Source organism: Apteryx rowi, unplaced genomic scaffold (assembly GCF_003343035.1).
Source record: "Apteryx rowi isolate R43461 unplaced genomic scaffold, aptRow1 scaffold_1034, whole genome shotgun sequence".
Taxonomy (NCBI): domain Eukaryota; kingdom Metazoa; phylum Chordata; class Aves; order Apterygiformes; family Apterygidae; genus Apteryx; species Apteryx rowi.
The window spans coordinates 1-25,421 of record NW_020447236.1 but is presented as its reverse complement, the minus strand read 5'-3'; the positions used below and the strand labels follow the sequence as shown (position 1 = coordinate 25,421).

General features: G+C 38.4%; 1 protein-coding gene across 1 annotated transcript in view; it reads right to left on the bottom strand.

Annotated features, from left to right (window-relative positions):
• LOC112966671 (sodium/potassium-transporting ATPase subunit beta-1-interacting protein 2) overlaps nucleotides 1-6,989 on the bottom strand; it is a gene marked incomplete at both ends in the record, with an annotated part of 165,462 nt that extends 158,473 nt beyond the window's left edge. Inside the window, one exon of the mRNA XM_026067023.1 lies at nucleotides 6,909-6,989. Within this exon, the coding sequence (XP_025922808.1) occupies nucleotides 6,909-6,989 (81 nt within the window). The remainder of the gene's footprint in view (nucleotides 1-6,908) is intronic.
• Nucleotides 6,990-25,421: the final 18,432 nt, after the last annotated feature.

Below are 25,421 nucleotides of genomic sequence, written 5' to 3'. Positions count from 1 at the left end.
GGAATGAAGGGAACTGGTGGGAAGAAACACGGGCCCCACATTTTCTCCCACCCATCCCATTTATCTCCATCAGCAATGCAGGGCTGACATCATTTCTCTGTTAGCAGGAACTGTTAACAACTGTTACCACCTCTTTCTTTTCCCTTTACTATCATCCAATGGAAAAGGAAAAGAGTAGAGATGGACTGCACCACAGACACTAAAAGTCAGTCATATACAGCTAGTCTTGTTAGCATCTCAGGTCTCCAATGGAAAGATGGGCCTATCGGTGTCAGAAAGTTGTTAATGCATGAAATATCAGCTATGGATGGATTTCTAAACTGCTTAGTTCCTCTTTAAGATCCTTTCTGTCAGATGGTATGCCATAGTGCATGCATAGTGGTTGCTGTCTGGAGGCAGGAGAAGGGATTAGCAGTATCCTGAAGTCCCTTCTAGCCTTACTTTACCCTGAACTATGACCATGACTATGAAATCACTGATTTTAATCCCAATGTAAATCAGCAGTTAGGGGATCCCACTTTAATCTTTCTGATTTACATTTGTATTTATTACTCTGCTTTCATGACCTAGAAAACAGTCAAACTTGCAGTTTAGCTACAGAGCAGGTAATACCTGTAGGTAATAAAACAGCAGCAAACTCTCCCTCTAACCCTCTTTTTCTTCAATAATGCCTCCTGCCTCTGAGCTGTATCCTTCCCCTGAGCTGTCTCCCAGCAAAGTTACTTCCTTCTGTGCCCTATTAGTTACCCCAGAGTCTTCACCAAAATTTGCTTAATCTTCCTTATTCATACCTACCTGTACTGGAGAGGGGAAAGAGTTACACATTTTCAGCATTTTATATGAGTGCGAGAGTTATATGCAATATTTTCAGTATTTCCCTAAAAACAATATTAGGCAACTTGAATGTCGGTGCAGTTTGAAATCTCTTTGAACTAAGTATTCTAAATTTTTTAATGTGTTATTACTTCTTCCAGATAACCACAGTAACCTTCATCTTTCTACATTTTACTTAAGCTAATAAATACTTTAACATATGTATGAAGATCCTTCATTTATCTTCCATAATAAAACATGCAAAATTGTGAAAAGTGAACTGATTATTTATTACACGATAATTACCTTTTTTTCCTGTGATCTGCACCATGCTGCGTGTGGTTGGAAATAGGAATTCAGTAAGGACAAAAAAAAAAAGACATTTTTAATTTCAGTGAAAAAACAAAGTGGGGGTTATAGGAAAGATGGAACATAACTGTTCTCRGAGGCACCCAGTGAAAGGACAAGAAGCAATGTCACAGACTGCAGCACAGGAAATTTCAACTGTATATCAGGAGAAAATTTTTCACAATGAGAACAGTTAAGAACTAGAAAATGTTGCCTAGAGAGAYTGTGAAATTTCTATCCCTGGAGATTTTCAAAACTCGCCTGAGTAAAAGTCTGAGCAACCTGATCTAACTTTGAAGCTGGCCCTGCTCTGAGCAGGAGGTTGGACTGGGTGACCTAAAGAGGTGCCTACCAACCTGAATTAGCCTGTGATTCTGTGGGTCTAAGTTATCTTGTATCTGCCAGGTACTTGGGGGTGGGGCTGAGGAGGAGTAAATTAACTAAGAAACATTCAAATTTCCTTAAAACTTCAAGCAGGAAGCACTCTGATTACTTATTTTTATGTAGTTTACATTTTAATAGCTTCAGTATGTTCAATTTTTTGTATCATACGCAATAATTTCACTTTTAAACACACTGTTGTCTTTCCTGTTCTTTCATGCTCCTCCTATTGGAACTCAGGGCAATATAGTAAAAGAAGCAAACTGAGTTGAATGCATATAGCAACAATTTATTTAGTGGAAGAGTACCATAGCTTGCAATGTGAAGCAGAAGAGAATGAAAACGGGGAAGGCCAAGATACAGAAAAAGGGGGTGTGAAGCCTGGAGGAACGACTGTAATTGGCTAGGCAAACAAAAGCACTGTGGAGGGTCAGTGCAGTGTGACTATGGAGAAGGAGCTGGAACAACGAAAGGCTGAAGGGGAGGGACCAACGGGTGTGCGTTGTCTGCACAGTGCTCACACTCTCAAACAAGAATAGGATTCAAAGAGCCTATAGGCCCATGGTGAGGTAAATGAATATTACTCAAACTACTAGGGTTCTGTACCAGCCTCTGCTATAGAATTCTTGCTTCATGCTAGATAAATCATTGCAACCAAATTTCAAAACTGATTACAAATTGTTTCTTGTATTCTTGATGTTCAGCTCAGAACCAGGAAGTCACATCTGTAGAATGACTACTAAAATCAAGAGGAACTGCATTTTGACATGGTGGTSAGCTACATACATACTGCCATGCTTAGGGTGTCTGAGTGCCATGCTACTGCACATAAGCTTTCATAATATTATCACATCTGTTTTCAGAGCAGAGTTGGAGTACAGGGTTTACTTGTATGAAATATGGAAATAAATCACATACTGACCAATAAGGAGAAAATAAAATATGTAATGGCCGTGCACAGTAAGCAACATACAATACTTTTTTTCTGCCCCTTTATCAAGCTTTGCCCAACTTCTGCAACACATGAAGCAGGCTCCTGCATGAAAGCCTCATTCACTTCCCAACACTAATTCATCTTTAAAATAGGCCATGCTTTACAGAGACTAAGGCAATGACTGTGAAAAAAAAATACAGTTATGACTACATAATTAAAGAGTGTATAAAAATGAATGTACAGAGAGAATTAAATTATGCTTATACAAGCAACCTTAATTCTGGCATTTCTTGCTTCTGGAGTGTCTGACTTTCAAACACCTAACTTTTGTGTCAAAAGACATATAAGTACAATCTTATGATTTAATACATTAAATGTAACCTTCATACGTTATTTGGTTAAAATAAAGAAGAAGTCAGAAGTATAAATAGAAACAAAGTCAATCGCAATGGTTAAAATGCTTTTTTTTTAAAGTGTGTTCTTGCTCACATTCACATAACACTGTAGGGATTGCAGCAAAGCTATACCAGAGCTCAACCAGGCAGCAGTGAGAGGAGAGCTCTGGTATCTGGTCGGATAGATAGGGTCACACGCAAGGTAGATAGGGTCACATAAAAGGAGAGCCAAATCGCTGGGATGAAGCTGGGAGCATGCGTGCCAGCAGCAGCTTTGGACCCCGAACCCTAGCTGGTCCTCATCCTCCAGCACCATGAGTCCAGCCTTCGCCTTGACTCCAGGTAACTGACAGCAGCGTCTGACAGATCACACTGGGGATGGGACCAGTGCAACCTCTGCCAGGCACCAGTAAATTTTTTTGCAGCAAATGTCTACACATTTTAAAACTAAAAATAGGAATCTGGTAGTTCTTATTCTGACACTTTTCAGCTTGGGGGGATCTACAGACATCACCAGTGTAAGTTTTTAAATGCCTTGAAGCAGGGGTGCTGTTTCTTCATTATATGAGCATCTGCAGCACTTTTTTACTGAGGGTCTTCATTCAGAGGTCATGGCTGAATCTCACAGAAGCAAATGGGAGCTTTGCCTGAAGAAGAAAGTCAAAAGAGCTAGACAGGCTGTTAACTTTTTGTTGATTTTGCTCCAGGATAGCTGAAGCTAGTCCCTTGTTTTCTACTTGTAAAAATTTCTTGATATTTTTAAAGAAATAATTGAAATATTACAATTTCTTACAGTTGCCTTCTATTATTTTTTCCTTTTCTGTTTGACTAGTGCACTTCAAATGTGACTCATTCAAGACAAGAGGTCATGTTTTCAGTATGCTACATGTTTGCTCAGCCACTGGCCAAAATAAATATTGCTACTCGGAGATCCTGAAAGCTAAAAGTCATGCTTACATTGAGTATGGCAAATACCTGCAAGCAAAGCAACAAGGAGACTAATTAAATATTGCTGAAGAGTAAAACTGATAAGTAACAGTCTGAGAAGTGAGTTTTCTAGGCATTCATTCACAGATCCGCCTAACAATCAGGGAGAAGAGCAACGGTTTGCGCTTCCTCTTTGTTACTGACCTTCTGAGCCATAAATATTCTGATTTGCTGTGAAAGAGTGTCAGCAAAGGCATTAACCATGCCTCAAGGACAGAAAATACTTAGAGTATGATGCCATTTTCCACAACATTTATAAGACTCTATAATGTCATATAATGTAAACAGATTTGCATGGCTTTTCACTAATAATCCTTCAGACTCCTCAATCTCTTCAGAGATGATTATCCCATAGTTCTAAAATGTCTGACTCTTTACAGGGCCATATCACTGTAATAAGGAAAAGCTGTAAAAATGTCATGACCTCTGCCCCTAAGACTAGTTTAAAAAAGGATGAAGCTAGCATGCCTTTTGTAGTAAGATATATCAGCAATCGAAGTATGTCATCTCCACTACATTAGCAAGTCATGCTAGAAAAATAGATGTACATACACATAGAATAAAAGCTGTTCTAAAAACTTTCAAAAGAAAAGCTTTTCTTTTATTTTATTTCATAGAAAGCTATAAATTATACATATAAAAATAAACTATACCCAGCTGGACTATTATTAGGCTGTAATTTTAACCTATCAATTCCTAAAGCCATGCTGTGCAGTATCCTCTCTCATGGTTTACAGCCTCAGAGGCATCCCTCTGGTACTTGCCTAAAGGTTATTTTTTATTCTCTATTTAGAACCAATTCAGGCCTAGATCTTTTTTCAGACTCTACATACCATTCCAAACACAAAAAAAATACACTGTAGTATCATTACAAATGTGAAGTTGTGCTTATTCTCAGATGAAAATATAAATTATAAAGAAGATTCAGTGCAAGATGTGTGAATGTGAATGACAGATATAAAGCTAAAAATGATCCATTTTGTAACATACCGACCTCTGTAAAATAGTTGGAGCCTCTGAAAGACCTAGAATATAAGGATAAGTTCTATCCAGGCAAACAGTTGGGTACTTTTCCACTATACATATATTTCTAGACTCTAGTTCTTGCAGAAGATTTGAGCATCTGGGGAAGTTTTGATGTACCACACAGATGAAAGAGAGGAGAGGGATGTTCTGTGCGATTTGGTTAGACCTTTTGTAGCTGATGAGTCAAACTCTACCTATTTCTTAAATCCATTTTCTAGGTACTTTTCGTTTCCTCCCTCTCTTTACTAATGCTGTTGGTCCAATAACTAACTAAAGTGGAAGGAATATACTCTACTGGATATTTCAGGGTGGATTATATCACTAGAGCAAATAAATAATACCACTAAAGACCAAATAAACATCTCAATTGCATCCAAATATAAGCCTGTACCCCAGGGTTCATTGGAAACACTCTAGATCACACAGCCCTAGAATGAGAAAATATCAGTTCCAGAGATAGCACTTATTGGTGTTCTTAAACTGATTTTACACCCCTTAAAATACAGTGCTCAAACAGCTGCTTCTCCTTTTGCCTTTTCTTCCCACCCTCTTCGTCTTCCTCAGACACATCTCACAAGAAGCACCCCCAACGTTTGCTAATTAAGGAATGCAAATGGCTGAAACAAGCAGGTGGAAAGAGGATAGATATACCACCACACAACAGGTGTTGGACTTATTATATAGATTAATTCACTTAGCAATACAGAAAGCATTTTAACACCATAAAAGATATACGTGCAAGTTTCTGAATTTACTTTGTTTTTGCCAGACTCTTAATTAAATTGGGCCTGTCTGAAGGTACAAAACCCAGAAAGTGTAACATTGTTTTACCTGCAGAAAATTCTTTTAATACCCTCAGGAAATGAAATTATGATCCTTTTGAAATTTGCATCTTTTGAAGAAACAGAAGACATGGGGATGAAAGATCCCAGTCTCTAGTATTTTTTGCACTTTAGGGGTGATTTGAAAGAAAGTACTGGTAAGGAAGTATCTTTGCCTCATTTATTCTTCCTATAATTACGTTTAACTTTCTGCATCATAACATATCAGTAACTCACAAAGGATCACAGAATTACATCTGTAATTTACAGTTGGGTTAAACTGCCTTTAATCAGGAAAGGCAATTAAATATCTGAATCAAGAAGAGAAAGTGATCTTTTCAGAAGTGGGATTCCCCTTGATGGTCAGCTCACACCACTGTGAGCATAACTCAGCATGGACCACAACATTCAGACCTAGCTAAAACTCATAACTTTAATGAAACAATTTTTTACCCCTGCTAATCTTTTATCCCACAATTTGTCAGCTCTCTGGGAGCACCTTAGAAAGCAGGAGTATTGGATTGAGATAGAGGATCCATTTATATTGGATTATGAGAGCTTATTACCTACTGCCACTTATGTGTTATCACTTACGGTGTCAATAAAACCCTATAAATATGTTGTTCTTGAGAAAAAATATTTTTCTTATAGATTTTTACTATGTGTAAGTCTTGAATCATAACATTCCTACTAGAACCATGGAGTTAAAAGAACAGTTACAGCCAAATAGCAATTTATTCTGGCACCTCAGTTTACATTTTAATTTAATGAAAGACACCTTGTTTTACAATTATTATGCTGTGGTATAAGACCCCTCGAAGGAATCCAGCTAAGTAATAGCAAGCTAAATGGTACAAAAGAAAGATATGTTTACCCTTGAGATGGCAATCTTCTGTATTTATGAAATCACTAATTAGTCTTTCTCATAAAGATGAAATTTGCTTTGCAGAATTACTGAGGGGGGGGGAAATATGTAATTTTCCATTAAAAGTTATATATCATTATTGTCGTGGGCATCAGAATGTATATATCTGTAATTGTCTAGGATAAAGGGTTCTAACATACCCAGAATACTCAAAATTTCCATCGTGCTATCCTCATTCTAACAACGTCAAGAGGATGAGTAAAACAGGAGTCTTTGCCTTTGAACTGGGACATGTTAACACAGCACTGATGGCTTAAATGTATCAGATGGTAAATTACCTTTGAAAGGTCCCCAGCCTCCAAGTAGAAGCAGATAACAAACACGTTCCATGTAACCCAGAGGACTAGCCAGACAGCATACTGTAGGAGAGAAAGAAAGAAACAATACATTATTCATTTTGCAATCAGCTGAGTTGAACTTAGTTCATTAGACCATTAGTTTAATCCAAGACAAAAACAGACTATAAATATGGTACATATGAATGTTACATGTAAAAGAAAATCAAGAATAAATTCTTTCCTTTCACAGACACAATCTAGTGTGACTTGATAAGTGTTCAGTCACACCAGAAAACCTATATCTGAGAAAACAGATGACAGACCTGAAATTCAAATTTGAAAATAATCTAGATCTTTTATTACTGCTCATATGGGAAATACTGCAATATCAAGAGAGACATGTAATATCAATTGTATGTGAGAAGTGCAGAGCTGTTTATTCAAATGGTTATTCAAATATATCTTACTAAATAACAAACTTATTGGAGTAGGTACTGGACTCTGCAATACTTGGGATTTAGTCTCAATAAAATACTTTTTGTTCATTATTTTACAGTTTTTCTAGAAAATATGGACAGTTTTCCCTAGGTCATGACAGCTGCCTCTATAAAATATTAGTGACATTCCAGACCATCATCCAAAATTATTCAACACCCTGAGGGCTAAACTGTATTTTAAATTGCCATTTTCTTTGACTTTTTTTTTTTTTTTAATTACAGTGTATAACAGAAGTATTCATGCTTAAGCAATATCTGTTCACTGGTGGTTGTCTAATTTCTTATTTGCATATCTGATGTGAGTAATGGAATACATTTGTTTTCTCTCCTTCTGTCCACATATATGCCTATAGCTACTCTTTTGTATTCATAAGATCTTAAGTCCCAGGTCTGGAAACTAYGTTTCCCTGTTGTAATGCTGGAGGATCCTCTACAGTAAAATCTGACCTGCTGTTGCTAGTCTTGCATAACGTTTATGCTTGAAAACTTCCCTTGACAAATTATTCCATCATCAAATAAACCTTAGGAACTACAGCCATTTTCTAATGACTGTTGTTGCTATTCTCTAGTTGTTCATGATTCAATTCTGTATGTTTTCTAATTTCATTCCATAGGCCCATGGCACTGCGTATGCATGAAATATAGCAAAAAAGACAAAACATTATTCCCTACCTATTTTAGCTGAAGGCTATTTCCTCCTTTTATATCACCAACCCCCTTTATCTCCAGTATTTACAGATGACTTCTTGTTTTGTTGTCTTTTCTCCAAGTTGTAATGACTAAATTGTTAGACTACCTTTCCAAATCATGTTTAACTTATTAAAAGTACATTTTTGGACTTCTCTTTGTTATATCACCTTCTTAATAAGCAGACAAAATCACAGATGGTTGAGGTTGGAAGGGACCTCTGGAGATCATCTAGTCCAACCTCCCTGCTCAAGCAGGGTCACCTAGAGCAAGATGCCCAGGACCCTGTACAGATGGTTTTTGAATATATCCAAGGAAGAAGACTCCACAACCTCTGTGGGAAACATGTTCTAGTGCTCAGTCACCCTCACAGTAAAAAAGTTTTTCCTTAGATTCAGACAGAACTTCAGGGTGTTTCAGTTTGTGCCCGTTGCCTCTCGTCCTGTCGCTGGGCACCACTGAGAAGAGTCTGGCCACATCCTCTTTACACCCTCCCTTCAGATACTTATACACATTGATAAGATCCCCGCCTCAGCCTTCTCTTCTCCTGGCTGAACAGGCCCAGCTCTCTCAGTCTTTCCTCATCAGAGAGATGCTCCATCCCTTAAACATATTTGTGGCCATTCGCTGGACTCTCTCCAGTAGCTCCCTGTCTCTCTTGTATTGGGGAGCCCAGAACTGGACACAGCACTCCAGATGTAGCCTCACCAGGACTGAGTAGAGGGGGAGGATCACCTCCCTCGACCTGCTGGCAACACTCTTCCTGATGCAGCCCAGGATACCATTGGCCTTCTTGGCCACAAGGGCACATTGCTGCCTCATGCTTAACTTGGTGTCCACCAGCACTCCCAGGTCCTTCTCGGCAGAGCTGCTCTCCAGCAGGTCAGCTCCCAGCCTGTATTGGTGCCTGGGGTTATTCCTCCCTAGGTGCAGGACTCCGCACTTCCCTTTGTTGAACTTCATGAGGTTCTTCTCTGCTCATCTCTCCACCCTTTCGAGGTCCCTCTGAATGGCAGCACAGCCCTCTGGTGCATCAGCCACTCCTCCCAGTTTTGTATCTTTGGCAAACTTGATGAGGGTGCACTCTGTCCCTTCATCCAGGTCACTGATGAAGAAGTTGAACAAGACTGGACCCCGTACCGACCCCTGGGGGACACTGCTAGCTACAGGCCTCCAACTAGACTTTGCACTGCTGATCACAACCCTCTGAGCGCTGTCATTCAGGCAGCTTTCGATCTATCTCACTGTTCACTTATCTGTCTCGCACTTCCTGAGCTTGCCCAAGACAATACTTTAGACTGTACATTATCTATCCCTAACAAAAATATATGATGGTCCATTTTCCCCGTTGTGAGATACTGTGCATATGATCCAGTAGAATAATCACCTTCTATGTTTTTGTCTTCTGTGAACTGAGTTTACTACTATGTGCAAATTTGTAGCAATTCACTAGCTGTGAATTAACTCTACTGCTTCACGTTCTTCACATTGCAATTTTCTGTCTCACCCTCTTAGTCTTTTAGGTGTTAATAGCTCTTCTTTACATGCACAGTATCTTGCATTTATCTACCTTGAATTGCATTCTGTTGACTTTTGCTTACTCCTCTAAATTCAGTAATAACCTGTGTGGTACTCCTGTATTTCTCTTAGAAGTGCTATTTTGCATCAGTTTAAGTCTATCATTCAGTATGCCATTTTCTACTTAATCTTCTAGATACTGTGAAAATACAATTCTATGCCTTCTAAGGAGATCTAAAGTGAGACTATATCCAACATGGGTAAAATTTAGGCCTATTCCTTTTTCTTATTTTTTGCAATTCATCAAATCATTGTCAACCAGCCTGACTGCTACATACCCAATATATTGTTACGTACCCAATATATAGATTTTAAAGAATCATGGTGAATATTGCTTTTATCTGCTAGAAACTAACTAATTTTAAAGGTTCAAATTGCTTTAGCCAGAAATAATTTTAGGCAGTGTAAACATACAGATTACATATACTTTATAGGGCCTTATTCCTGGACCATAGATCTGGTCCACAGATCACAGATTTATTTAGATTGGAAGGGACCTCTGGAGGTCACTTGGTCCAATTCTCTGCTTAAAGCAGGGTCAACACAGATCAGTTTGCACAAGGAATTGTCCAGTTGAGTTCTGAATATCTCCAGGGATGCAGATTTCACAGACTCTCTAATGCATATCTATTCTTTAAGGGTAAGACAGTAATTAGCCTTCAAAACACAGGAACTTAGTTCAGATTCACAGTCTTAACTCAGTTATATTTTTTTAAAAACTGAACCTTGAGCCATTAAATATATTGAACATTTCAGTTTTCTGTAGCTTGCTATTCATAGTACATCTGACTTTGCATGCAACATGGAGTGTCAGAAATGTGAAAACAAGAAAGAGAAACATTAATTCAGAGTCAATAACCTTAATTTGGCATTTTCTAACTTTTCAGTATTTGAACTTTGCTTTTTCATTATTTTAATACTTTAATGTTATTTACAAGAACAGATACACACTGATGGAGTAAATACAAGTGTTTCGTCTGATACACAAAGATAACTCTTTCTTAAAATGAAAATTCTAAACACTACATTTAGATCAGGGTCCCAAAGAAATGAGACTTAAACAATAATGATCCATCTGTGCTGTCTGTTTCCTTGGCATAACTTCTGAGCTCCTGGACAATTTTAACCAAACAGGACAAAAGGTCAGAAGTTTTAAAGATATTATTTATCAAAAGTTTCAGGAAAATAGGTGTACAAATGAGGAGAGAAACTCTACTAATATCTTCATAGAGAGAAAGGCTTATAATTTCATCTTTTATCATTCGACACAAGGGGGGGAAAAAACATGGGAAAAAACACTGGAAACTAGGCTTCATTAGATCTGCTGTTCGTGGTGCAACTTGCCACATTGCATGTAAGCAGCAGCTGATTAAAAAGCTCCCTGTGCACAGCACATCCAGCAGAACAGTCCAAGGCACTTTGGAGCTGCTTGTCCCAGCAGCAAGTCTTATGTTCACAGGAAGAAGCAAAATTTCTCTTTTCAGCTGTCTAGTCTATCACTGAAAAATGACAAAATTATCTGAGTTTTAGAAATATTCTTTTAATGAGCATCTGCTGTTATTGGACCACAGAAAAGGTTTTAAAATCATGTTTTAAAGCTGCTTCTTTTGAAATGTTATATTAAGTGTTGCTGCCTGAATTCTATGGATAAACACTGCTTATAATTATCTTGAAAAACAAGGACGCTTCCGCTTCCCACTGCTTCTTATTTCAGATGCTTCAGATCTAGCATATCTCTTATCTCTGGATCACATGCAGTCATAAATGCCTCTTGTTGTCTATGTGCTTCAGCAAATTGTTGTGGAAATTCAGCTCTGAAGGTCTGTGACAATGAACAAATCCCTCTGGTACTCTCTATTATATGTATCTAATTAGAAACACAATTTATAAGAGTTCTTCAAAGGGCTATAGTTGTATTTTTTTCTCCTATGTGGGAGTTCAAGACAGCTGCATTATCTGACAGAAGCCACCACAATGCTACAGCAGTCACATATCAACAAGACAAGAATGTTGATGAACACGCACTTGACCAAGCAGGAGCTACTGACAGGAGGCAATGATTACAGCAATGACAACACAGCCTTATTATTTTAATGGAAATCCACGCTGGAAAGAGATACAGCTGGATGGCTAAGTGAGAAGATTTGAATGCTTTCTGTTTTGCAAAGCTGTAGCCAATATCAGTAAAAGTCATTTCCTTTTCTAAAATAAATCATACAAAGAAAGCTCTCATATGGTGGAATATGGTTGCCACTCTTCAGGCTACCGCAAATTTATAACCATCTATAAAGAACTATGAGAATGACCTGCTTTATGCTTTATAGACACCGTGTAGTCATAGGTTTGAAAAAGAATGCATATACTCCACAATTCACTCAAACTCAGCTAAATTGCATTATACCCATTTTACTAAAAGGGAAACTGAAGGTCAAAGAAATTAAATTACTAAATTTAATTTCACAACCAAATGGAAAAATGACCTCAAAGACACAAGAACCAAAGTCCATGTAGCCCACTACTCTGTCTTTGATACAGAGCTGGTCACTAGAACTCACGCCTAATACCCTTGTCCCTTAGTCTGACGGAGAAATATGTCACATATCTTTCAAGTATAGGTACTGTTAGCAACTCCAATAGCTATGAGCATTTTAAATGTAAGCATCTGTTTCACAGAATTTTATCATGGAATTTCTCTTGCTCCCTAATTATTTTTGGATATGTGGTCAATTTCAATCACATTGTACAGAAGGGTACAGTGCTCAAGACCTAGAAGATGTTACCTTGTACAATTCAAGAGGAACAGTAAGCTGAATCCTATTGCGATTAGTGATTTGCTACTTATTTCCTTTTTACAAATGTATACATTTTAAGTTTTAGATTCTTTTAAATTAAGCTGAAAATACTATGCCCCAACATTCTTTCATGCTCCACTCAAGAAATAAACTATGTGCAATTCTAAAATGAGATGCCATTTATTATAGGAGTTAAAAATTTGTTTATTTATGCTACCTGTGTGACAGTAGTTGAGTTGTTCAAAGATTACCCTAAACCCAGTATGTCTGGAAGGAGGCATTTCTTTCCAGTAACACCGTTAACAACTGTCCACAATTATCATTATCTTTGCTTCTGAAGTTACTCTCCCCTAATTTCCTCTGTTGAAGAAGAATCATCACTTAGAAATGCAATTTCCAAAACTTATCTTTCTCCCATCAAACCTGAAAACATGTGGAATTCTGTATACTTGGCACCAGCATACTAACTCAACTTGCCGATAACATTCAGCTAATCTCTGAGGTGCCTGCAACTTTGTTCACCTTTGAAAGGCCCCTCTGAAATAGAAAGAACTAGTACTCTGGTGAGGCAGCTGTTCTTGAAGAGCAAGGCCCATGGGTTTAGTTGCCTTAATCTCCTGTGGTACTGCTTATCTGATCCTTTCCAGCATTAAAAGACAAATGTTCTGCCTTTCTTGTTTCCACCTTCTTGGGATTAGTAAAAGACCTCAACCATTTTTCGTTGGGATATGTCCATCTGTGGTGGCAATCACAGGAGTCTGCCGGGCAGCCTCACGTAACAAAGTCGCCATTTAATAAGCATCATTCTCTGATTTAATATGGGCTACATATGGCTGTTTCCTTTCCATTGCCTGAGGCTTTTCTCCAAGTGCTGACATAGGAACTGCGGGTCCGGGCCGTGTGGTGTAGTGATTACAGTGCAGCTCTAGAAGCTGGCACGAGCCATGGCCCAGAGGGAGGTCTTCAATGCAGAGCAGGATCAGAAACCAAAGCCAGACTCCAAACAGGAATCGGGAGCCAAGTCCATGACCAGGAGAAGTGCAGTTATTGAATACGTGAAGATCAGCAGCTTTAAGCAGAACTACTGCTCTCAGTAACCAGACACAAAATGCAACCATGAGCTTTAATCCGGATGAAAGTCTTCCTTGCCCAGCAGTTACCTACATGCCTCCATGAAAGACAGCTCAGGGCCAAACCCAGTAGCCTTGACAACATATAACAATATTTCTGGCAGCAGAAGGCTTTGTGCAGCCAGGTCCAACTTCAATAAATATGCCATTCACTTTCTTGAATGTACATGGGAGCTCTTGCAGAATGACATAATCCTCTGGATTTTTTCAACCTGTTTTTTAAGCTGGATATTGTTCTGAATTGTACTGGTTGTCACAGTGTGCAGCTTGCACCAGTTCTGCGTGACTGAATTCTTTGTATTGTTAGGTCTTAGATCTTTTTTTGCTGTTTTTTTGGATTTTTAATCATGGCAATAGTGTCAGAGCACTGTCCATCACCCCGAGTTTCTATTTCTAAGCAAATGTGGGTTGATTTTGCATGAGTCATTACTGAGTATACTCCAGTTGGACTCTTCCAGCTCAGACTTCAATAGTCTAGTTTGTTTATTTGTTTTTTATCAGGAGAGATCTTCTTAACCCTTCAACATTGCAAGGCTAGCTCTTCAGTCTTTCATTAGTCACAAATAAATCTATAGTTTCACCTTTCTTTTGCACCCTCAGGTTCAAGAATTCTCTTTATTTCATCTGGTTCACACTTGCATAATTAGTGTCTTCTGCCAAAACTGACTGAAAGCTGCTGAACTGTCAAGTACAACAGAACTAGTCACTGCCAAAAAGAAAACGGCCATTGGATTGCTTTCTTACTCCTTGGCAACCACTGCTTGCAAATACAGAGCAAATGCTACCTAAAATGTCTTCCTGGAAGTTTCTATATGTTCAGTGGCTATGTTTAAACTTTCAGACTCTTTGGGCTTAGTTATATGCCCTGACTTTATGTAACAGTGCAGAAACTCTATTTTCCCTTGATTTTTGCGGGAAGGATACATAAATGTAAGGGCAAGAATTCTGTCCCATTCTGGTCAGATGGCCGAAGACAAATCCCAGGGTCCCAGGATCGTACTGTGATGTGTGCTTACCATTCAGTCTACACATAGCCAGGGAGTTTCAGCTTGGGTGGAATTTACCCGCCTCCTTTTTACTTTCGGCTTCATCTTTTTGGTTTCCATTTACTTAAGTGCCAGAATCATGCAGGGCCCAGAATGCATGAAAGAGATTCACTTTTTCTGAAGACATAGCTCTAACTTCTTCTGCATAAGAGAAGCTGGATTTCCACAACATTCATTACTGGAGGAGTGGTATCCATCTGCCCACATTTAGATGTCTGCAATGCAGATGTCTTCCTCTGAGCAGTGTCTAGATTCCTATTAAAGCCAATTGAGAGAAAAGCATTTCCAGGGCTCAGTTCATTTCTAAGACACAGATTCTTAAAATTCTTAACATCACAGAGCCCATTCAAAAATCTTGTACCTGTGATATCAAAAATGAGACAGTAACACTATGCAGATAGGCACTCCCTTTTTTCCACATAAACAAGTAAACAAGCAAAAAAAAATTAAATGTCACCAGTATCAAATATCCCCAAAGGTCTGCTGAAGAGACATCTTCTAAGAACTGCTGGCTGTTGCACTCTACACATTTACTGATGTTCTATCACTTCTTATACTTCATTCATTCATCTGTTCATTTTCTGTCTGAGTTTCACGGCATTTTAGGTTTTAGAGGAAAAGCATGAGAAAATCACTAAAATAGCAACTCTTTCTGGATACTGCATCTTTTTTGTTTGCTTGTTTTTCAGGTGCTGTTTCAGTGTCAGACTGTACCATCTTAAGATATTATCCAAAAAACTAAATGCCAAATCTCCATACCAAGAACCCATGAAAAACTTAGTTGACATACTGGCCGCTTCATGTTGCCTTCATAAGAAAGATACAGCATTATCTCAATGTAGTCACTCTATTCTTGATAAATAATGTTGTCTTTTCCAGTATGATGCTCTAACACAATCTCCAAAATATGAAAATAAGCAGATATAAACATAGTGTACAAATTAGCATTCTTCAGTCAATCTACTCTGTCAGAGTAGGGTATTACAAATATAATAGATCCCCAAATAAAAGTATTCTGTAAGCAAAAAGCAAAACATACTTTTATTTAAAAAGATAATATTTCTGACCTTCTTACAAGTCAGGAGCAGAGAAATTTTCTCCTTCTGATCTGAAATTTTTTCTTCCTTTTTTTTTTTACTTTTCTTCTGAAACCATATGTTAAAGGTCATGGCCCTTTTAACCAAGGTGCATTTTATGTACTAAAGAAAGCAAGTCAAGGCAGAAATTTTAACGGGACATATTTATTTTATCTTTTTGACTTAGAAGTAGAGATTTAATTGGTTTGGCTTCAATCATCAGTCAATTCCCATATCTCTTTTGATCATATCTTTGTTGTGAAACATTTACCAGCAGGAAGCGACTTCAAATATCTGAATACTCAATTTACTGCAACGCAGTACGCATCCACCTAGCTACACACACATACAAATAAATGCATATGCGCACAGATGGATGAATCTGTCAGGCTCTACCTCAAGAGCTACTAGCACTAGAAATCAATGCTGTACATGATCTAAAAACCTTAAATCCCAGCTTTGAAATGATATGAAACATTAATCTATTTCTAGCAGTTTTTTTTTTCTAGCAGTTCTTATCAGCTGTTAAAATCATCTTATAGTTGACATGGAAAAAAGAAAGATAGAAATCAAAATGATGTGATTTTGGAGATCAATTGGCTCTCCAAGAGTGAGGACTAGAATATTTGGAAAAGTGTTAAAGAAAAGACTGTGTAATCATTTTTCTACAGAATATGTGAAGAACCCCCCAGCTTCCCGCTAGAGATGTTGCCTCCTCCTTGTCATTGCACATTTGGGAACCACCAGTGCTACTACTCTGCTACAAGGCTCTGCAGGGCCAATCTGAGAGTGTGCTAACAAGCCTGACTCGTCCACCTTCTCCGTTGGGCTGCTCCCCTTGGACTCTGTGCCATACTTACCCTATCAAATGCTCACATTTCACCCATGGCAAACTAGCCTCACCAGCTGAGGGCCACTTCTCCAGGTCCTTTTCAACCTCAGACAGTCCCAGGAGGATCTCACCTGTTCTGCTACGCAGCAAGACCTGGGCGGAAACATCTCCCTCCCTCCTGCTTGGACAAGGCCATTGTGCAGCCAGGAAGGCAAGGGGGTTTTGCCAGATAAAATAAATGAGAGAAATATATCTTTGCTGTAATCTGATGAGAAGGGCTTCTCACTGAAAAGGTCTCAGATGCTCATTCCTATGATTTGCTCCAGACATTTAAATATTGGTGGAGCAACAAGTATATTGAGCATTTTCTTGGTGTCTATAACTGTTTCAGAAACATATAAAAAGAAAAATCACGCTTATAGTTCAATCATTGAATAGTTTATTTTAATGGCATTTTTAGCAGCTGTGCCCATTTAAATTCCCTATTAAAAATACAAATCAGGACACTCAGAATTCTTTCAGTGTTCATTTTTAACAGAATGCAAAAAATAAAATCAATAGATAATGTTGCTAGGGACAGAACTCTACTGACATTTATCTACATTCTTTTATTGATGCTTCAGTATTTGAGTGCCAATTGTAACTATTTATAAAGGGAATCCACTTCCCTCAGTGAATAAATCAAAAATCTTGCTAAAACTAAGCAATGTATAATAAGAGCATTTGACAAATTGAGAGGTCTGTAGTCTGCTTCCTGAGTATTGTTTTCTTTCTTTCATTTTCTTYGGCTTAATGTTTTAATAGTCAAGGGGAGCCTGCCCATTGAGTACACAGGGCTTTGACTTTGGTGCTTGGTGTTTGTATTCCAAGGGAGATTTAAATGAAACTAAAGGGATATTTACTTTATTGCAGGAAAAAAAAAGTGAGGACCATCAGATGCATTCTTACCTCTCTCTGCACTGTTTTCTAAAGTATTAGTTCTCAAAAATTCCTAAGACCTCTCCAAAATTTTGGAAGCAATCGGTTTAGTAATATCAGCAGGAGCTCACTAAGATGCTAGGACAGTTCGTGTTTTGGGATTAGGGGACAGAGCACACAGACATTCAAATCACTGCCTGGCAGCTCTGTTTTGAGAGGCTGTTGACTGTTTCGAAAGTACCAGTCAACTACAAAGGTCACATCCTATTATTTGGAGAAAGCAAACATACAATCATTGGCTCTGCAAAGTGTTTGGCTTTAAGGGGACCCTGGCTAGCACAGCTATTTAGAGCCAACCGTACGAGGGAGCTAGACTGAATTTTGTTTGCTGTGTGGGAGGCTAAGGCAGCTGGGGTAGATGGAGTAAAATTCTCAAGCCACAAAAGTCAGCTTCAGTAAACTGTATGGTGAGCACAGGGTTACTGCAAGTGCTGCATACCTCTTCAACTGCCACTGTATCACATGAGTGTGAAAGCCCCACTGAGTGATACTAATGAGCAATAGCAAGGGGAGTGAGGAGAGGAAGGACCACAGTTCCCTTATTCCTTTCTGGTACATCTGTACCAGATTTGGCAAGATCAGTATATACAATATAATTTTTTCTCTTTTTAATCTTGAAAGCATTGAAGGAGATTAATAGAGAAATCTGAAACTATAACAATACAGAAAAAGCAAATCAAGAATAATCTCTCTTTCTTAAAGAGCATAAAATGTAAAATGAATGTAATTTCCTAATTTCTTGAGGGAAATTCAATATCACGCATGTCTAAAAAAACATTCATTTCACACTAAAAACCAACTGTACATATTCAAAGGAAGTAGTATTCTAAAAATATCTTCCTCATTAATCAATCAATATTTGACTTTACCCAAATACACCAGAATACATTACACTTTGCTTGCTTATTGAATGAGTTATGGCCTTCTTCAGGAAAGTTTGTATATGGCTCTGTGCACATATTTGGCTCTACATTATTCAGGAAGCAATGAAAAATCTTCTTAGCTATCTGAGGCAGATTTTCCTTTCCCTCATTTGCAACTTGTATCAAAAACCTCATTAGCTCATTGAAACCTCATTAGCTACTGTATCCCATAGATTCTTTGAGTTCTGAGGAGAAACTGGTGATGTAGTCAAGTAATTTTGTGATGCAGCCCTGTTAATTTTCATAGAATGGCCAAACTGTATTTCCCTAAACATGAGTACAATCAAAGAACAGCATACTTTTCCTTATTCCTGGATTCACATCTCTTTCATCCATGACAAATGGCCTCTAAATTCTCCTTTTTTGGTAAAATCATGTTGACCATGTTTCTTTGATGGCATCTGACTTTCTTCCTCTGAAGGTAACTGTCACTTCTCTCCACTGTGTGTTCTGAATACCCTAAAAAATGCTTCATCTCTCTTTCCTCTTGAACTGCAATTTACATCTCACTTTTGGGTGAGAGCATGTGTCTGTTTTGGACTGGGAAAGGTTATCATTACTATTTCCTTTGCTATTAACCTTCTTGTCTCAAGCACCTCCTAGATCAAGCATCCTCTAAACATTCTTTATGACTGAAAATTAAAGCAAGAGATTTTCAAAGACCATCTAGGAGCAAGGTTGGCATCTCTGTAACTACAGATGCAAAGAACTCAGGACATTTAATCGTTAAGACATCACTAACTGGGAAGTCTGCCACCAACATCCACACTTGATGCACATACATTGTCTTTTGGCTCTGTACAGCTATGCCCATCTGCTTCAGTGGCATGGTGCCCACTTATCAGCTTGTTGGACAGTTTCGCTATGCAGAGGTGCCAAATAAAGGTTTTACATGAGTAGCCTGTATAACCCTGAAAGTGCCATTTCTTTTGTAGAAAGAAGTGCGAGTGCTGAGATACCGATAGACTATGTCTTTGTGCATTTTTCTGCACCTACTGAAGGTGGATTTCGCTAAAGTAATCTTTAAATCCCTTCTACAGACAAAGAAAAATCTGGCACTGATGGTCAAAGGGAAAGAAAGCACTATCTACAGGTAAGACACTGATGAACAAAGCTACTAAGAGACAAGTCACACTATAAAATAGAGGACAAAAAGTGCATCTTAAAATAAAATTAAGAGAGTACTTCAGTATAGGAGTAGGGTGTAGGTATTGTGCGCTGTATACCACTAACTCAAAGGAGAAAAAACATGCAAATATACAATCTCACCTCATTCTGAGTATTTCAAAACATTCAAAACAAAGAAAGGTTTGCAAATGCAGGAATCGGTTCACACTGAGAAGAATTCAAACAGATTAGTATAAGGAAACATATAGCCGAGATGTCCTAAATAGCCTTATTTTACCCTCCAGGGATGACATGCCATGCTCACAGAAATTTAATGAACAATTTTCTCAGTTTGTATCCACAGTTTATTCTGGATACTTTCAGTTCTTTATCCAGAGTTTCTTTAAGAAGAAACATACTATCTTAAAAACATTTTCTCCTCATTGCATAAGTCAGGGTCACAAACTTCCAAGACGACCATAACTGCATCAGAACTAACAATTACAGTAGAATAAAACTGGATCTAGATATAAAGATAAAAGAAGTTGCAGCTATTTGGGATGTGAATCGTTAATCACAGAGTAGTCTCTAGTAAAAATATCGCATTATTTCTTTAGGTCTAAAAGAATGTCTATCATTTTCACATTTGCAAGAGCAATTTAATGAAAAATGCTTCATAGATGTATTATTGCCTGTGATGAAACAAGAAATTGTACACAACACTAAAAGCAGATAGTTAAAATAGTTTTGGCAAGAAACACTTACAGCTTCAGTACATTATTTTCTACAACAAATTGGTGATTAATGAAAGATCCAAAGTCTGGGGATCAGTGTTGGAGAAGATTGAGAAAAAAAAATTGGAGAATGATGTCCTAGTTTTCTTGTAAAGCCATCATTAAAATATGTGGCTAGCGTAGAAAACAAATTAAAATATAGCTGCAGTTGTTTTTAGATGTATCACCTGGAAACAACCATTGTTCAGCGTAGATATTAACACAAGCTAAGTCTATACTACATATTCTTTTTATAACAATCCTAATTAAGTGAATTGGGATCTAGAGATTCTATAATCTTTAAATAATGTATGTCTTTCAAAAAATTCTTGAGAATTACATGATGAGGGAATTAAACTGACTTACAAGGTAAAACATACATATGAATTCATATTTGTCATGTACCATTAATAAAATCAATTATAGCAAAATTTTTGAGATAAGAAGACTAGGGGATATAGCAAATGCAGCTGAGAAACCTAAGGGTATGACTACCCTGTCCAAAAGCTGGCTTGAAACAGAAGCAAAGTTACACAACTTTGTTTCTTTGAGAGGGGGTTGGACCAGATGGCCTCCAGGGGTTCCTCCCCACCTAGCTTAACCTATGATTCTCTGATTGTTACAGAACCTTCTTAGCATCACGATCCTATACACAGCTCAAGTAGAAAATCATACCTATTATGTTGATAAATACTCAGTGTGACACAGACCCTTTCCCCGCACTTTTCAGAAAAAATAGCAGGTTGCTGAAAGGATGATAGCTCAACAAATTATAAAGAGGTAAGCAAGGTCAACAGTAAGGAAATAAACAGCTGACACTTCAAATGGGGTGAGAATATATCCAGATGTCAAGATGGTATTTGATGACATTAGTAATGAAAGGCATGGTAGCTCCCACACTGTGGCAAAAGATCCATGTTACTTCTATTGCAGCAACCCTGCTCGCTATGCAAAATTCAAGCACCGCTGAGCCAAGATGCTTTGCCAATAACCCCAGCATTGTCACATCAGAAAGACTGCGATGACAGTTTTATGGCAGGAGACAACAGCATGACAGACTGATAACTTTGCTTGGAAAAGAGATGAGCTTTTGAGATGACTGGATTGAATTATTCCAAATTCTGTAAGGTATAATGAAAACTGAACAGGTTTCTCCTGCTCTAACTCCATTTCCAAGTGTCAGATCAAGTGCATACTCCTCCCTGGTAAGTGGAAATAAGTGAAATAATTCAGGAGGAAAACACTGTCATTTTTTAACTATTATTGCCTTAAGAACAACAGGATAGTTGTGCAAGCATCATAAAAATTTGTAACTGTGCAAGCTAAAGTTCATGCTTACATTTTATGCTTAAATTAAATTAGAATATGCTTCTGGGTACTACTGATTGCCCAGACGATTCAAAAAGTATTTCCTCAGATCACCCTGTCCAAGTATAATAATGTATTTCATGCAAAAAATACAAGATGCTTCCAAGCATCCAAAGGAAATTAAAGCAAAAAACTGAAAAATTAGGAAAAGTGAGAACTGTAGTTTACCCATATTAATTTTCATTGACATCCAAGTCTTTTTCTACATATCATAGTAGATGATGTTCACTGTATGCTGCTGTTCAATATGTCTTTTTACCTTCATCACTCAGTGCAGCCTTGAGCTTTATTTACTGAATATCATCCACGTTCTGTTTTTCCATAGGATTTTCTTAGGCTAGCTTACTGCAGCTTCTGAGTACTTCTTAAGCATGGATTACCTTCATAAGACCCTGGCTGGGCAAGATAATAGTTATTAGTCCCATGTTAGAGATGAGAAATTTCTGCCATAAATGAGTCTGGGGCGTTGAAGGCAACCACATTATTCATTACCAGCAAGAAGCCCATGTTGTGCACTAATAAGGAGATGCTTACTTTGATCATGCAATTAAAGACTGTAACATAATTCAAAAACACAGGTGGCTAAATAAAGGTCATGCAGGCAGCGTTAGTTCTGGAACTTTCTCAGTTTTGGATGCAGCATTTGTAGCTTTAATAGTCTTTTGCTACAGTATGTAAAAGAGTGTGTGGAGGTACATTTACAACTGTGCTTACACTGCGGGTACTGGGCATTATGCAGTCAGGTAGCCACAATTAATAACATGTGATAAGCAGTGTCTTCTGCATGGGCTGATGATAACAGGACAATAAAGCTCTTTTAGCTTCTAGATAAGTCTTCTCTTAATGCATAGGTATAAATACTTCCATCTTGTTTAAAGAAAACTTTGAGAAAAAAAAAGATTATGAAGCGATGCTGATCTACACATGTACTATCAGCAATGCCGAAAGCCTTAGCCTTTCAAAACAGACATGGACCACTCAAGGCAACGAAATCGCAGTGCGCAGCACCAAACTAGCCACATCTATAGGGACTACTGACTCCTCCGGTCTGCTTCTCTCCCTATCTCTTTAGGCAGCGGTGGCTTCCTGCCTCTCCTCTGCACCGCTTGTGCAAAGACAGGGCAGTCAGTGCCCTTCGCTCCCCCTCCTAGCAGCTGTGCCAGCTGGGAGGCTCAGCACCCCTCTGGCTGCAGCTGCACCCGCTCCCTCAGTGGCAGACCCCAGCAAGGGCACAGGTGGCTGGAGGCCAAGAACAGCTGAAGTCTCTTTGACTAGTTTGCTGCCCTCCCTGAATTTGAAATCACTGTCCATTCAAACAAAGCTAGATGAATTTTCACTGGGGACAAATCAGTGAAACAGCCATTAGAAAATGTTGAATTTTTTTCCCACTGATTTTCTTGCTTCTAATTCCATTGATCTAACTGATGAGAATGGCTGAATTGTTTTAACTGAAAAATAATAAATAGCTTTAAGCGAAAGTTTAATCTAAAGGACTTAACTGTAGCCAGCTCATAAAACTGGTTAATTTCAAGATTCTGTAATGGAAAAATGCTAGACAACTTTATGTGTAAAGACTTATTGCCAAACCTGACTATCATTGTGTAAATTAATAAATAGATACAGCCATTTCTTTTTCCCCACCATCCTTTTGAACTTCAGATGTTGAGTAAATGCACTGCTGGGATTTCAGTACTATCTAGCCATTAAGTCCCCTTCTGTTATAATACTTCAAAAGAAACAGAGTCCCATAGAAAAGCTCTGCAGTCCTTTTGTCTATTAAACTAAAAATTTCAGTGGATTACCCAAATCTTGCTGTTTGTTGCTGGTCATCTCTCCTTATCACTGGAAATTCCTTTTGCCCTCATTCCTTTAGTATAGACACAGCATAGCAGTAGTAATGCAGAAAATAGATAGGAGAGTTTTCAAAACAAGGAAGGGAGAGAAGATGGGAATATTAATACTGAGAAGACAGACAAAAAAATCTTAAAACAGTAAGGAGTGACTAAAAGGTTAAGTAACTAAGACAGTGTTCAAATACATAAGCCACAAGAGGTCATTGAAGAATATAGTCATATCTTGAATGCATGAAAAGGGTAATTTCATTGACGGAAGAAAAAAATAATGCTAAAATGTAGACAGGATCTGTGCCTCACACAAGCCCATGGGAACAAATGCCAGAAAAATAAAAACTCCAAAGGGGGGGGGGGGAGAAAAACGGCAGAGTATCTCTATCAGGCCAGTATTGGTCAGCAAGAAATTAGAGTCTGAGGGTTAAGAAAACTTCAGTGGCAGCTGGAGTCTATCCCAGAACACTAATGAAATGGTGAGAAAGATAAAAGAACAATTAGCTTATGCTTGCAATCTCTTAGCTGCACTTTCATAGAAAAGCAATGCCAGTAACATCTGTATTTAACACAAAAAGATGGAAAATCTAGAACACCCACAGATTTGTCACATAAAGCTAGCAATAAAATCAGAAAACCAAGTCCCCTGCCGCCTAACAACACTGATTGGTCCAAAAGTCTTTGGCTAAATTAGTTCTGTGGCAACCTTGTCTGCTCCCAAGTTTAAGTGAGAACCTATTGCCATGATAACATTCCCATGGTGCTCATTTTGGAACAAAATGCTACAGAAAGCAGGCAAAGCATCACAAGAGGCTGCTATGCAGCTGGGATAGCTAACTCACATCCCTTATTTAGCCCAGGGCTGTTCTTCTAAGTGTGCTGACGCTTTTGACTGCTGAAGGTGTATTAGGAAGCAACGAAGTGAATCTTTTCTTAGTTACCCCATGGGATATTCTTGCAGCACATTCAAACTAATAAATGGCAACTCTTACAGAAGGTCTCAAGTGCAGATTGCAGATGTGATCCTGTAACTCTCACTGGAAAGAAGCCAGAAGCTGGTTGGTATAATTGTTTTGTTTCAGCAGGGATTGCTATCTTAATACCTTATTTTGTTGTGAAAACTGAAAGACCACTATATATAAACCTGCAGGAATTAAGCCTAAAACAACCTAGCATATGACATTTTTTATTGATGAAAGAAAGATAAGGGAGTATCTGTCTAACTATAGGAAAGTCCTGAATCTTTATCATAAGAAACATATTGCCCCCTTAAATTCTTGACTCTGGCATGAATCGCACCATTCAGAATCCCTCCTCAAAATGATCTGTAGCCAGCATGTACAAATGACTGCTATGACAGACTGGGTGAGAATCTCTCTTCGGCATGCCAGCTCCTTCCTATACATTTTTCGATACCCAACTTACTCCAGACATTGTAGGTTTAGCATAACAATAGAGATCACATGAACTCAAGGGACAAGGACAATGTGCAGCTGTCCATCAATTTAAGGACCTTTCATACAGTTAGTTTGTTTTCACAGAATCGCTGAGGTTGGAAGGGACCTCTGGAGATCATCTAGTCCAACCCCCCTGCTCAAGCAGGGTCACCTAGAGCACGTTGCACAGGATTGTGTCCAGGCGGGTTCTGAATATCTCCAGAGGAGATGCCACCTCTCTGGGCAACCTGTTCCAGTGCTCTGTCACCCTCACAGTGAAAAAGTTTTTCCTCATGTTCAGATGGAAGTGTCTGTGTTTCAGTTTGTGCCCGTTGCCTTGCGTCCTGTTGCTGGGCACCACTGAAAAGAGTCTGGCTCCATCCTCTTGACACCCTCCCTTCAGATACTTGTACACATTGATAAGATCTCCTCTCAGCCTTCTCTTC